A 14,486-nucleotide genomic window follows, 5' to 3' on the forward strand; every position below is an offset into this window, starting at 1 on the left:
TATATTATATAATGTATAGAATAAAAATATGTCTATTATTTAATATATACTTTTTCAGATTCTTTTCCAGTATAGGTTATTATAAGATATTGAATATAGTTTCCATGTGCTATAAATAGGTTTTGTTATTTATCTATTGTATATACAGTGATATGTACCTGTTAATCCCAAATTCCTAATTTATCCCTCCCCCATCCCTTTCACCTTTGATAACCATAAGTTTGTTTTCTATGACTGTGAGTTTTATAAATAAGTTCATTTGTATCATTTTTTTTAGATTCACATATAAGTGATATCATATGATATTTGTCTTTTTCTGACTTATTTCACTTTGTGTGATAATCCCTAGGGGTCCTTCCATGTTACTGCAAATGCATTATTTTATTCTTTTTATGACTGAGTAGTATTCCATTGTGTGTAGGTGTGTATGTGCGTGTGTGTGTGTATAAAAGCCACATCTTTCTTTCCATTGAATTTTAAATCTTAATGAATTTTAATTAATTTAAATTAAAATAGTCCCACTTGGCCAGTTGGTGTTGTATTGGACAGTATAGCTCTAGACAATGCAAAGAAGAGATGCAAGTATTAGCTACTTTAAGCATTATAAAACTAAATGTGCGCATATCAGAAACTAGGAGAGAGATCAGGAAAGGGAAACCACAAAGCAACAGTCAAGAAACTGCTATATAAGAGGGGACCCATGGTCCAGCGGTTAGGATACTGCACCTCTACTGCATGGGGTTCAATTCCTGGTTGGGGAACCAAGATTCCCACATGCTGCATGGTGCAGCCAAAAATAAACAAATAAATAAAAGCTTCCAGCCACTGACATTAGAAAAAAGAAAAAAAAAATTTTTTTTTAAATGGACTTCCCTGGGGGTCCAGTGGTTAATACTCCATGCCCCCAATGCAAGGGGCCCAGATTCGATCCCTGCTCAGGGAACTATCCCACATGCTGCAGTAAGAACTGGCATGACCAAATAAATAAATAAATATTTTTCTAAAAAAGGATCTATAATTGCCAATATTTACATAGAACTTATGATCTATTAAAGATGAGGCAACAGGCCTCAAATGGAGTCCATTTGTGTTGAGCCAAGTCACTCAAACCAAAACTTAATACCTAACCTGATTATAGTTTCAGCTGTTCCCAGGCATGAAAGTTTAAATTAACCAGTCTGAAACTTCTTGATCAACACTAGTGAGGTAATTTTCTTGATAAGACTTCTATCTTTCCTGACCCCTGCCTGTAAGGAAATAATTGACTAAAATAATCCTTTTCTTTCTTTGGCTAATCGCCTCCTCATCCTGCCGAACTTAGGCCTATAAAAGCCATCGATTTGTACAGCCCCTCAGAGCGCGTTTCTCCTGGCTAGGTGAGATGCTGCTAGATTCATGGATTGTTTAGTATAAAGCCAATTAGGTCCTCAGTTGAGTTGTACTCTTTAACAGGTTGATGGCACAGCTACCCCTGGCTTAGCTCACTGAATCCTTAGTGTTAGTCGCTCAGTCGTGCCCGACTCTTTGCGACCCCATGAACTGCAGCCCACCAGGCTCTTCTGTCCATGGGATTTTCCAGGCAAGGATACTGGAGTGGGTTGCCATTTCCTTCTCCAGGGGATCTTCCCAACCCAGGGATCGAACCCGGGTCTCCTGCACTGCAGGCAGATTCTCCACCAACTGAGCTACAAGGGAAGCCCTCCACTGAATCCTTAGGATAAGGCTAACTCTCCACAGCTCAGTAGCCTGAGGCACAGGAAGGTGACATTTGTTGCCCGGGGTCACACACTCTGTCAGCGGCGGAGTCTGGGGGTCTGGCCCTAGGAAGTCTGGCCTCAGAGTCCTCTCCAACCATCATCTCGCCACACATGACAGCTGACACCAAAAATGACCATGAGCTACTAAATTTACAGCAACAAAAACTGCAGTCACAGTTACAGAAGGCCTAAAAAAAAGGGATGGCACTGACCTGGGAAGTGGGACAGGGCCAGTGGGTCAGATACTTTCCTACTGGAGCTGGAAGCCAGTGGATTAATGACAGCCAGGGAGGATACTTCTAGAAACAGCAGAATTAACATGTTGTTGAGGAATATGGAACTACCAGAAGAATTGAGACTAGAATAAATAAAGGAGATTAAAGAATGGTTCCTTTCCAGGACTAGGACTCGGGAGGGAAAGGGAGGAGTATTACCCTCCATGATAAACACTCTGTGCTAATAATATGCGTTACTTTGATAAAAATTGAGAAACCATTATATTCAATGATAAATTAGTAGTACATAAACACCCCTCTGACCAGATAGAAAGTCCCTGGGAGGGGGCGGATAGCAGAGAAGAAAGGGCTGCCTGACTTGTCAGCCCTGTTCCTGGAGAGGGCTGTGGATGGGAGGAAAGGGCCCAGGCTTTGGAGGATTAGATGGGACATCACAACACAGCTCATACGCATCAGTTATTGTTTACTAGGCTCTTACTAAGGGACTGCCCTGCTCCCCTACACTATCTAATTTAATCCTCCTATGAACTTTGAAAAATAATATATGTATGTATGTATATATTGGCCATGCCCCACAGCATGAGGGAATCTTAGCTCCCTGACCAGGGATCAAACTCGTGTCCCTTGCATTGAGAGGCAGGTTCTTAACCACTGGACCACCAGGGAAGTCCCTGAAGCACAGAGTCTTAACCACTGGATTGCCAGGGAAGTCCCCTCAAATAGTATTATCGTCCCTATTTATAGATGAAGAAACTGAGACACAGAGATGACATACCTGACCCCAGGCCATGCGGACAGTAAGTGACGCAGCTCAGGTGCCCGTGATCCCTAATCTGAGGCTTCCTTGGCCTCAGGCTTAGGGGCAGGAAGGAGCAGGCTCCCATCTGCTTGGATGTCTGCCTGGAAACAGCCCCTCAGAGACCTGCAGGAGATCAGATCTGAAAGCCCAAACCCTAGAGAGGACAGAAATATTATCTTCATAGAACACAAGTGGCTTGCCCCACTCTAGCACCTGCAGACCTCTGATGACCTCAAGGGACTTCCTGGAGGTCTGTGGGCTGGGTGCAGCCTTCACAATTACAGGCACACCCAGTGCTTGCAGCTCCACCCTCGTCTGGTCCCTTTCAGGCATCCTTGCTTCAGTGGCACAATTCTTCATCCTATGCCTTCTTTCTTCTCTCAGCCAGAGAACTCCTTGTCAGCCAGTAAACATCATGGAGCACCTACTGTTTACCAAGCAAGTCAACGAGGGTTCCCTAGTGATCCAGTGGTTAAGAATCCACCTTACAATGCAAGGAACACCAGTTTGATCCCTGGTTCAGGAAGATCCCACAGGCCTTGGGCAACTGAGCCCATGTACCACAACTCATGAGCCAGCACTCTGGAGCCCATGAGCTGCAAGTACTGAGCCCACAAGCCGCAGTTAGTAAAGCCGGCGTGCCCTAGAGTCTGTGCTTTGAAACAAGAGAAGTCACTGCAATGAGAAGCTTGCGAACCACAACTAGAGAGTAGCCCCTGTTCGCCAAAACTAGAGAAAGCCCATGTGCATCAACAAAGACCCAGCAAAACCAAAAACTAAATAAATATTTTTTAAAAAGTAAATAAAAAGTGCCATAGAAAACAGCGGTAGGGCCTGGGACATGCAGGCTGGGGTGAGGGGAGAACAGTTTTAGTCCCCTCCTCCTGCATAATACAGTACAGTAGCCAGGCAAAGACATACTGAGAAGGTGACACTTGACCCATTTAGATAACAGGGAAGAGCCTTCTAGGCAGGTTCACAAATGGCACAAAGGCCTCCAGGCTCAGATTCTCCAGAGACAGCTTGGAGGCCTGGGTGGCAGGAGCAGAGGGAATGAGGGCAGGAAGGGAGGGAGGGTCAGATTGACATGGCCTTGTTGTCCACCTTGTGGGTGGCTGTCTCAGAGTTTAGAGCGGGAGACGGGTGAGATCAGATGTTTGACCCGGGTCCCTCTGGCTGCTCCTTGGCTAAGAGCCCAAAGGAGGTGATGAAAGACAAGGCTGAGAGCAGGGAGACAACAGCGACGGTGGGGGAAGAGTAACCAGATTCTAGGTCTTTCTATTTTATCTTTTGTGCGTGTGTCGGGGGAGGCATGCCACAGGGCTTGCAGGATCTTAGTTCTCTGACCAGAGATCAAACCCGTGTCCTTGGCAGTGAAAGCCTAGAGTCTTGACCGCCAAGGAATTTCCAGTATGTTCTTTTATTTCGAAATTTTTCAGGTAAGAAAAGTCCCAAGAATAATATAGTGAACACCCGCAGATCTTTCACATGTCTTCACCACTTTAAAAAAAAGTCCTTTTATTAGATGCCTGAGCACGTAATGGGCTTCCCTGGTGGCTCAGAGGTAAAGAATTTGCCTGCAATTCAGGAGACGCAGGTTCAATCCGTGTTTCCGGAAGATATCCTGGAGAAGAAAATGACAACTCACTCCAGTATTCTTACCTGCGAAATCCCATGGACAGAGGAACCTGGTGGGCTACAGTCCATGGGGTGACAAAGAGTCAGACACAACTCAGTGACTAAACGACAAAGAATAGAATAGAATAGAAGAAAAGAATAGAAGAATGATGGAATTACATTTTCAGTATGGTATCTGGATACATCTTACAAACTCAGAAGCTCTGAGTCCTCTTTGTTCCTGACTTAGGGGAAACATAATGACGCCATTCACCTTTTTGGTAATGACCGCTAACTAGAAACCTTTTTTTCTTCTTTTTCTCTTCTTTTATGGGCACCTGCGAAGAGATTTGCAAGATACACGTTTCTGCTTTCTTATTTTGAAGTCGAGTTCTTTCTGCTTTCTCATTTTGAAGTCGAGTTCTTCTCAAATATCAGGCCAGGTGCTAAATATATAGAGGGAAATGGTGGCTCAGGAAAATGTTGATATATTCGATAACCGGTTTGTTATAAAAGTTTATAATGCAGGAACAGCGAGATGAAAGAGAGGAAAAGGGCAGGGTCTGCGGGAAAGGGGGCGGAGCTTCCAAGCCCCGCCCCCATCTCGCCCCATCTCTGCATGTTCAACAACCTGGAAGCCCCCTCACTTCATTTTATTTTTCCATATGTGCTTTATTTTTATCTTCCAAATTTTTAAATTTTCTGTTGTTATTATTGTGTGTGTAAAACTATTGAAGAGGAACTCGCTGGATTATGCACCATGACTCCTACGTTCTTTAAACATGTTATTTCCTTCAAACTAGGAATATAGCCATAATATGCTTATCAAATTCAAGGAATTAATGTTAACTCAACAACATTATTATATATTCTACAGTCTAATCAAATTTTGCCAGTTATCCCTTGGTGTCCTTTACAGCATCTTTTTTTTCCTGTTGACGATACCATATTGCATCTAGTCCTCAAGTCTCTACTCTTTAAAGTTCTGAAAGAGTTTCTCAGGCTTTCTTTGTTCTTCCTGCCACTGACATTTTTGAAGAGTAAGGGCCAGTTGCTTTTGTACAGTGCCCTTCAATTTGGATCTGCCTGATATTTCTCAGTGATTAGATTCAGGTTTTTGCATTTGTTTGCTAGGACAGAAGGGATCCTTCTCGGTGCATCATATCTGGAGCCTCTTGTTGGGTTTGTACTATCACTGGTGATGTGAACTTTGATTGCTCTGGTAAGATAGTGTCTGTTAGTTTTCTCCACTGTAAAGTTGCTACTTTCCTTTAATGAATACATAGCTTGTGGACTATAAATACATAGCTTTAACACTATAAACATACCCTATGTGCATGCCACACCTCCCTGCTCCAATTTCACCCAGTGGTTTTAAACATTCATTCTTATCTGAATCCATTATTATTATGTTGGTTGTAAATTGGTCTTTTTTGTCTTTATTATCAGTATTTTTAATATCTACTTATTTGGCCACACCAGGTCTTGGTTGTGGCAAGCGGAATTTTTTTTAGTTACAATGTACAAATTCTTAGTTGTGCCCTGTGGTATCTTAGTTCCCTCACCAGGGGCTGAACCCATGCCCCCTGCAGTGGGAGCTGGGAGGCTTAACCACTGGACTGCCAAGGTCCCTCTTGTCTTTTTGATACTAGTCATTCTGACAGGTGCGAGGTGATCACCTCATTGCAGTTTTGATTTGCATTTTCTTGATGATTAGTGATGTTGAACATTTTTTCATGTGTCTGTTGGCCACCTGTATGTCTTCTTTGAAAAAATGCCTATTTGAGCCCTCTGCCCATTTCTATTCTTTTTGACTTTTCTTTTTCCTCTGCCCATTTTTAAATCAGACTTTTTTGTTGTTGTTATTGAGTTGCATGAGTTCCTTATGTATTTTGGATATTAACTCCTTATCAGATGCATGATTTGCAAATATTTTCTCCTATTCTGTAGGTTGTCTTTTCATTTTGTTGATGGTTTCCTTTGTGGAGAAGCTTTCTAGTTTGATGTCGTCCCATTTATTTTTGCTTTTAATGTCAAATCTAAAAAATCATTGTCAACACCAATGTCAAGGAGATTATCATCTATATTTTCTTCTAGGAGTTTTATGGTTTTAAGTCTTACATTCAAGTCTTTAAATTATTTTGAGTTTGCTTTTGCATATGGTGTGAGAAAGTAGTCCAGTTTGTTTCTTTTGTAAGTAGTATAGTTTTCCCAACACCATTTAATGAGGAGGCTGTCTTTTCCCTATAGCATATTCTTGACTCATTTGTCATAGGTTAATTGACAGATTAATTAATCAATTAAGTGTGAGTTTGTTTCTGGGCTCTCTATTCTGTTTCATTGATCTATGTGTCTGTTTTTATGCCAATGCCATACTGTTTTGATTACTGTAGCATGAGATATAGCTTGAAATCAGGGAACAAGATAGTTCTTTGGGTTCATCTTATACTTTCCAGGCTCCAGCCCTGGGATCAGCCATTTTCCAAGGAGCCTGGTGGAAGAGGCAATCCCCTGCAGCCCAGAGCATACTTGCACACTCTTGCTATGTGTGCATACGTCCGTGCATGCTCAGTCTCTAAGTTGTGTCCCCCTCTTTGTGACCCTATGGCCTGTAGCCCACCAGGCTCTTCTGCCCATGGAATTCTCCAGGCAAGAATACTGGAGGGGGTTGCCATTTCCTTCTCCAGGGGATCTTCCTGACCCAGGGATTGAACCCTCATCTGTATTGGCAGGTACATTCTTTTATCACTGAGCCACCTGTTAAGCCCACACTCTTGCTGATATGCCAACAATACATGATCCTGGCCGTTCTACATCCAGGCAGTTTCTCAAGGTTGTGTTGACAGTGAGTAACGCTGAGGGATGAAGTAATGTCTCCCTTCAGGACAAAGGGCAAGTTTGCTTACCACCTACTCAAAAAGAAGGAAATTCTACAAGCTCAGAGTTCCTCAGCTGTGGGGCAAGTCTCTCCGTGTTCACCGCTGTGCGAATCGGAAGGTGGTGGGGGGTGGGGGGGTAAGGGGGGGCGGGGGGGGGCAGAGGGGGCGGCGCGAGGGGAGGGACGGGGTAAGCGGAACTGAAGCAGACGCAGCGCATCTGCTGTTTGCTGAGTGATGAGTGGTGGGTTTCTGTGTCTCTGGCTTAGGAGTCTCATGTCTTTGTCAGACTAATTCGTTAGCTTGTGAGTTAGGTACAGTCCCAGGCCCTGATACTGGCCTGTTTTGGTCACATGTCATGTACATGTATTAGTACTTGTACAACATAAATATCCCTGGAGGAGGAAATGGCAGCCCACTCCAGTATTCTTGCCTGGGAAATCCCATGGATGGAGGAGCCTCGCGGGCTACAGTCCATGTGGTCATAAAGAGTTGGAAACGACTGAGTGATTGAGCAAAACATAAATACCAGTTTTGATTTTTTTTAAAAAGAAAGGTAAAAAAAAGAAAAAAAAATCATATATACATACCAAAAGTCAAAGCTCTCAAATTAAAGGAAAGTGAAAAAACAGCAACCACCCAAAGAAGAAAATAGAGAACTCTGCTCATTCCTGCGCAACAAAATTTGTTAATCCCCTCTGTAGATATCTTTTCAGTGTCTTCCATGTAGATTCCCACATTTTTATTAGTCTTTTGCAAAAATAAGATCATAGCATAATGGGAGGGGGCTCAAGAGTGAGGGGATATATGTATACTTAATAGCTGATTCATGTTGTTGTACAGCAGAATGCAACGTGACATTGTAAAGCAATTATCCTCCAATTAAAATGAAAAAAAGGAGGGCGCTTTCCTGGTGGCTCAGTGGTAAAGAATCCACTTGCCAGTGCAGGAGGCACAGGTTCGATCCCTGATCTGGGAAGATCCCACATGCTGTGGACCAACTAAAGCCCATACACCACAACTATTCAGCCTGTGCTCTAGAGCCCCAGAGGTGTAGCTACTGAGCCCACGTGTGGCAACAACTAAAGCCCGCGTGCCCTAGAGCCCGTGCTCCGCAACAAAAGAAGCCACCGTAGTGAGAAGCTCAAGTACCACCCCCTGGAGAGTAGCCCCCGCTCGCTGCAATTAGAAAAAAGCCTGTGTAGCAACAAAGACCCAGCACAGGTAAAAGTGATTAAATAAATACAAAGTTTCAAAAATTAAAAAAGTAAGATCATAGCATGCTGCTGCTGCTGCTGCTAAGTCGCTTCAGTCGTGTCCAACTCTGTGCGACCCCAGAGCCAGCAGCCCACCAGGCTCCCCCGTCCTTGGGATTCTCCAGGCAAGAACACTGGAGTGGGTTGCCATTTCCTTCTCCAATGCAGGAAAGTGAAAAGTGAAAGTGAAGTCGCTCAGTCGTGTCTGACTCCTAGTGACCCGATGGACTGCATATTCAGTGCTCAATAACCACTTTGATTTAGTCAGGCAGTCCATGCCTGGGGCTGTTGTGGTAACCACCCCCAGCTTCTTGAGAAGTCCAGAGCCCACCAGGAATTTCACACAGCCTGCAAAGGCTTTCACTGCCCCCAGCCAGAGTCAAGGGCTTCCTCTTGCCCTGGTATTTCCTGGGAGCTCCTGGGGCAGAAGACGTGCTAGCCTTGGGGGCGCACCTAACAGCCTGGGGACCACAAAGGCAAAGGAAACCGCCTTCCCCTCCCATCTCCTCCTCCACACCCCTTTGTTTTCAAGCACCCATCTCCACCAGCTCTGCTGTGACCCCTATACCTGTTCCAGAGTCACCAACTTGCCATCCCATTTTCCAGTGAAGATCTAGGAATCCCCATTCCAGAACCCGCCCACCATCCCCACCTGCTGCAGCGGAGACCCCAGAGCCCCTGTCATCACCTGGGACCCTCAAAAAGTGAGTGATGCCTCTCTCATCACAGGGCAATGTAGGAGCGGGGAGGGTGGGGCAGGATGCTGGAGTGGGTGGAGCCAGGGCCACTTCCTTTCCCCTTGGGGCCCCTGACCGCCAGTCTTGCCCCAGCTTCAGGAGGAGTTGGAGCAGCCTGGTCGCAGCCCTGTGCCCTTTTCAAGTGAGCTGGTAAGCAGTGGGACGTGGTGGGGCAGAGGCCTCGGTGGACCTGGGAATGTGCCTCTGGCTTGAGAAAACCTTCCCAGATAATGGGAAAAAAGGACGGGGAGCCATCGGAGCTGCATGCGGTCAGGGCAGGGCAGGATGGGATGGCAATGGCTAGAGCGTGCCGAGGGGTCCTGAGGGATAGAGTTGATGGGGGTGCAGCCAGTATCTTGTTATTTCTGACACTAGTGAAAGCAAGGGTGGAAAAAGCCGTTGAACCGGCAGTTGGCAGGGAAGTGGGCAGGAGGGGAGGGCCTGGCTCGGTCCTCCCCCTACCCGCAGATCCTTATGTGCTCTACTTCTCCAACTTCCCCACCCTCAGGTCCCAACTCCTGCTCATGCCTTTTGCTTTGGAAATGATCCTGCTTCTCCTCCTCTTCGGGAGCATGAGGGCGGAAAACCTGACTGAAGTGTCTCCAAGCAGCTCTCCTTCGCGGATATCTAAACCCACAACAGACTTTCTTTCTTCTTCGGTCTCTGGGAAGCTGACATTCAACTCAGTGGCAACCAGTCTTACAACAAACAAGTCCTCTAAGATGAGTGATAACCTTGAGCACCAGACCTTCCCGCCTTCCTATATACCCAATGTGGTGTCCTCTCTTGAAACTTCCCCTGCTGCCAGCAGGGACAGTCCTGTATCTGAGTCAACAATCTCCCAGGAAGATTCAACCGAGAAGTCAACAATGCCCATGAAAATCTCTGATACCCCCAGCATACCTGGTGTCTCAGTAATGAAACCTACAGGACTCCCTACTATGACTGGTGAAACCATGGCAACTAGCCCTCTGGATACCTCCAATGGGACCAGTGGAACCCCTGTCACCATGGCAACTAGCCCTCTGGAGACCTCCAATGGGACCAGTGGAACCCCTGTCACCATGGCAACTAGCCCTCTGGAGACCTCCAATGGGACCAGTGGAACCCCTGTCACCATGGCAACTAGCCCTCTGGAGACCTCCAGTGAGACCAGCAAAGTCCTATTAACTATGGCAACTAGCTCTCTGGAGATCTCTGGTGGGACCAGCAGACCTCCTGTCACCATGGCAACAAGCTCTCTGGAGACCTCCAGTGGGACCAGGGAACCCCTTGTCACCACGGCAACTAGCTCTCTGAAGACCATCAGTATGACCAGTGGATACCCTGTCATCATGAAAACTGGCCCTCCTAAGACCTCCAAGGGGTCCAGTGGACTCCTGGTCACCATGCCAGCTACCTCTCTCAAGACTCCCATGGGGACCAGTGGCCCCACTAGCTATGGCGTAACAACATCCAGCCCAAATACCTCCACAAACGTAAGCAGGAGGGACAAACTAATTCCAGCTCAGGGGACAAACGGCACCCTGCTGGTGGTTGTGCTCGTGGCCCTGCTGGTGGTCGTTGTCCTCGTGGCATCAGTCCTGTTGTGGTTCCGGCGGCAGAAGCGGAAGACGGGAGTCCTGACACTGAGCAGAAGTGGAAAACGCAACGGGGTGGTAGACGCCTGGGCTGGGGTCGCCCGGGTGTCTGATGAGGAGGCCATGACAGCGACAGAGGGAGCGTCTGGGGGGAACAATGACTCTGATGGCCCCCACAGGGAGGGGTCTGGCCAGCGACCCACACTCACCACTTTCTTTGGTAGACGGAAGTCTCGCCAGGGCTCCATGGCGCTGGAGGAGCTAAAGGCAGGGGCAGCCTCCAGCTTAAAGGGGGAAGAGGAGCCGCTGGTGTGCAAAGAGGATGAGGGTGCAGAGGCCCCTACTTCTAATGGGCCAGAAGTGAGAGAGGTGAAGACCCCTTAATGCTCAAGAATCTCAAGGCTAGAGTTTAGAACCATTCCTGCTTTTATCACCTTCCCTCCCATCATCATCCAGCCTCCTCATCCGTCACCCAGCATTTTCACCCAGCGCTCTTTGGATTTTAATACAGCATCTTCACCCTCAATCTTCATTCAGCTTCTTAACCCTGGCTCTTCTAGCCAGCATCCACCCCCAGCATCTACCCCCAGCACCTAGACCAGGGCCTACACCCACTGAACACTTGCAGATGGAACGAATGAAACTTCCTCATCAACCGCTACTTCTCCCCATCACATTTTCTCCACATTTTGGCCCTTGAAACTAGCTGCCGAGTCTCTGGAAATGCCAAACTTCCTGGATTGATGATTTCTCAGCTGATTCCCCACAAATATCAGGGAAGAAGGAATTGGCAACCCAGCAACCTCCCACTTCAGGATTACTCTGGAAAGTACATAATGGCCCCATGGATTGGGACATTTGTAGTGGATTAGCCCATGAACTGCCTGTAACTCTGGGTGCCAGTGGTCTGTGCCAGGCTGGCCCAGAGCATGGGCTGGGTGGCGTCACCTCGGGGTGCTTTCAGTGTATCTGTGACAGCCCCAGGCCCCTAGACTGGCCCATGGTCCCAGCTGCCACACTCCCCCCAACTCTGGATGGAGGCGGCCAGAGGCTTCGGTTGTTTCTCCTCCCAAGAGCAGAGGTGAGAAGTTTCTGGGCAGGTGTAGTTCTTAGAAGTCTTGGCGTCTGCGTGGGTCCACTCGTGCATGCGGTTTGTGTGCAGGAGGCAAGGACTTGGTGATGTTGTGAACAACAGTGGGGAGCAGTATAGACGGTGTGAGGGAGGGGCAGGAAAGGCTGCGGAGGCTGGGGAGATGCCACCCTAAAGAGGTGCTGAGAACATAGGCGCCCTTGTCTTTGCTCAGATGGGTGGGGATGGAAAATTTAGTTCTGTCTGGCCTGGCGTGAGAGAAAGACTGCATGTGTGACTGAGCGTCGTTCTTCAACTCAGCCTCAAAGTACCCCGTAACCTCTACCCCTATCCCCACTTCCCCCCCCACCCCTCCAGCCACACCCTCCCCACTTGCCACCCCCCACTCTTTCATCCATCATCCCCTCCCCTCCGCCCACCACCCCTCCAGTGGGCACACTGAGGCCCAGGACTCACTGATGTTGTTACCCGTTTTAATGTGTTTGTGAGAGAGGGAGCTGTGACAGGTCCCAGAACCAGGAGCATCCCTGTGGCTCTGGGATGGAGAAAAGGGGACCAGACCCAGCTGCACTATCTCTGAGACCAGCCCAGGCCAGTGCCCTGGGCACCACGTGGACCCGGAGGCTGTTGGTATTTCCCCAGAACAAAGAGGACTTGCAAAGAGGAAGTTGTTAAGAGGAGCAGTGACCAAGAGCAGACGTACTGACCTACAAAAGGAGAGGCCAAGGGACACCATGGTAGTGTGACTGCCAGGTGGTTTGGATCGGAGGGGATGTGGGAGACAGGGAAAGAGCTGGGTCAGACAGTTCATGGGAGGGTGGGGGAGAGATGGGGAGAGAAGTGGCGGAAAGTGGCTAGGGACCCACCCAGAATTGTGCCACCCACACCTGGGGAAGCGGGGGTGGAAATCTAGTCTTCCCCACACATGTCTGGGTGCCCTTTTTTTTTTTTTGGCCATGCTGTGCAAGCAGGAGGGATCTTAGTTCCGCAACCAGGTACGGAACCCGTACCCTTTGTCAAAATAAATAAATAAAAAATAAAATATTTAAAATACTAATTTTGTCCTGATGGTAAAATAACAGTTTTCCTCTTTTGCAAAATTGCCAGCATTTTCTAGTATCTTAAATAACAGAATACTTCACACACCCAACCATATATGGTATTTTATTCTTCATCTTATATTTTAAAACGCATGTTCCTATTTTATTTTCAAAAGTGCACATTATAATCAGTTATAAATACAGCTTTGTCATCCAGTGCAAATTCTAGGTGGAAGAGGATTTTGGTCTTGAAAAATCTAGTCATGTAATTTACTTCTCCAGTCAGGAAAAGGGTCTCAAAACATGGTTCAAAGTATATCTCGTTTCTAAAAGTGGATATTTACACTTCATTTTCCTCTGCATCCATAAGTCTGCTCCTGTTTGGGATGTTTGGGGTCCAGCCATTAGCCATCAGAAAACTCAGACTATTCTGGAGATCATCTGTGTATCCCCAGCAATGAGCTGCCAGTGGGTGTCTTCAGGACAGCTAGCCAGACCATGGCCAGACCTGGGGTGCTTAGCAAACCTGCCTGCCCAGCTCATGTCTTCAGGACAGCTAGCCAGACCATGGCCCAGATCCCCAGTGCTGCCAGCCACGGAGAGGGCCACATACTCACTCCTACATTTGCGCATGCTCCGCCTGAAGCCCGCCCACTCCCCATCTTGCCCACCCCACACGCATCTTGACTTCCCTCCAACCTCCTCTTAACCATCAAGATGTTGCTCAAATGTCACTGCCTTTGCGAAGCCACCCTCGCTGCCTCCATGCCCAGCAGAGGGTTTCTCCTCCACTCCGACAGTGCCTCATGTGACAGTAAGAACAACTGGGCTGTCATCATGCGAAGGTGTCCCCTGTTCCTGTCGTCTTTATGACTCCAGATTCCAGAGCCTGGCATGCTTACCTAATGTGTGTTTACTGAATGGAGGAGTACATGAATGAAAGAATGAGCAAACGATGTTTTTCACGTAAGCCATGGCAGGATCAGATGTCTTTTGACTTTGTTTTTTGCAGGTACAAAGTTAATTATTAGAGATAGCACAACAAGTGGGAGAGCACGTAGAGAAACAGTTTCTTTAGTTAACACAGAAGCAAGGCAGAGATGCTCACGCAGAGAGGAAGGGTGGGGGCGTCCCCCCTGTGAGGAGGAGCCAGATCAGTTTTTTGACTGAAACTGGCATCCAGGAGCATGGCCTGAAGGCAGTGCGACCGGAGATGGGAGCATCAGCCTAGTTCAAGTTAGATAGGGTGGGAGTCTGGTCTAAGGCAAAAGAAGAGGTCAGGCTTGAAATATATTTATCCAGAGAATAAGATTTGTGGAACTAATTGACTATTGAGATGATGAGAGGAAGAATGAGGTTAGACTCCAAGGTTTCTGTCTTGGGAGATGAAGATGCTGACATAATTATGTGAAAATGCAGAGAGATGAGCAGTTTGGGGAGAAAACATGAGTATTTCTGTACTTATGTATTTATTTATATTTTGCCTGCTCTGCACAGC

At 47.1% G+C, this 14,486-nt stretch overlaps 1 protein-coding gene across 1 annotated transcript; it reads left to right on the forward strand.

The window, feature by feature from the left end:
• Window positions 1-9,383: 9,383 nt before the first annotated feature.
• SPN (sialophorin) lies at window positions 9,384-11,242 on the forward strand. The gene is made up of 2 exons (XM_052636239.1): window positions 9,384-9,428; window positions 9,787-11,242. Exon 2 carries the CDS (start codon window positions 9,803-9,805, stop codon window positions 11,240-11,242), a length of 1,440 nt encoding a protein of 479 aa, XP_052492199.1. The 5' UTR covers window positions 9,384-9,428; window positions 9,787-9,802.
• Window positions 11,243-14,486: the final 3,244 nt, after the last annotated feature.

The sequence above is a fragment of the Budorcas taxicolor genome, chromosome 2 (assembly GCF_023091745.1).
Source record: "Budorcas taxicolor isolate Tak-1 chromosome 2, Takin1.1, whole genome shotgun sequence".
Taxonomy (NCBI): domain Eukaryota; kingdom Metazoa; phylum Chordata; class Mammalia; order Artiodactyla; family Bovidae; genus Budorcas; species Budorcas taxicolor.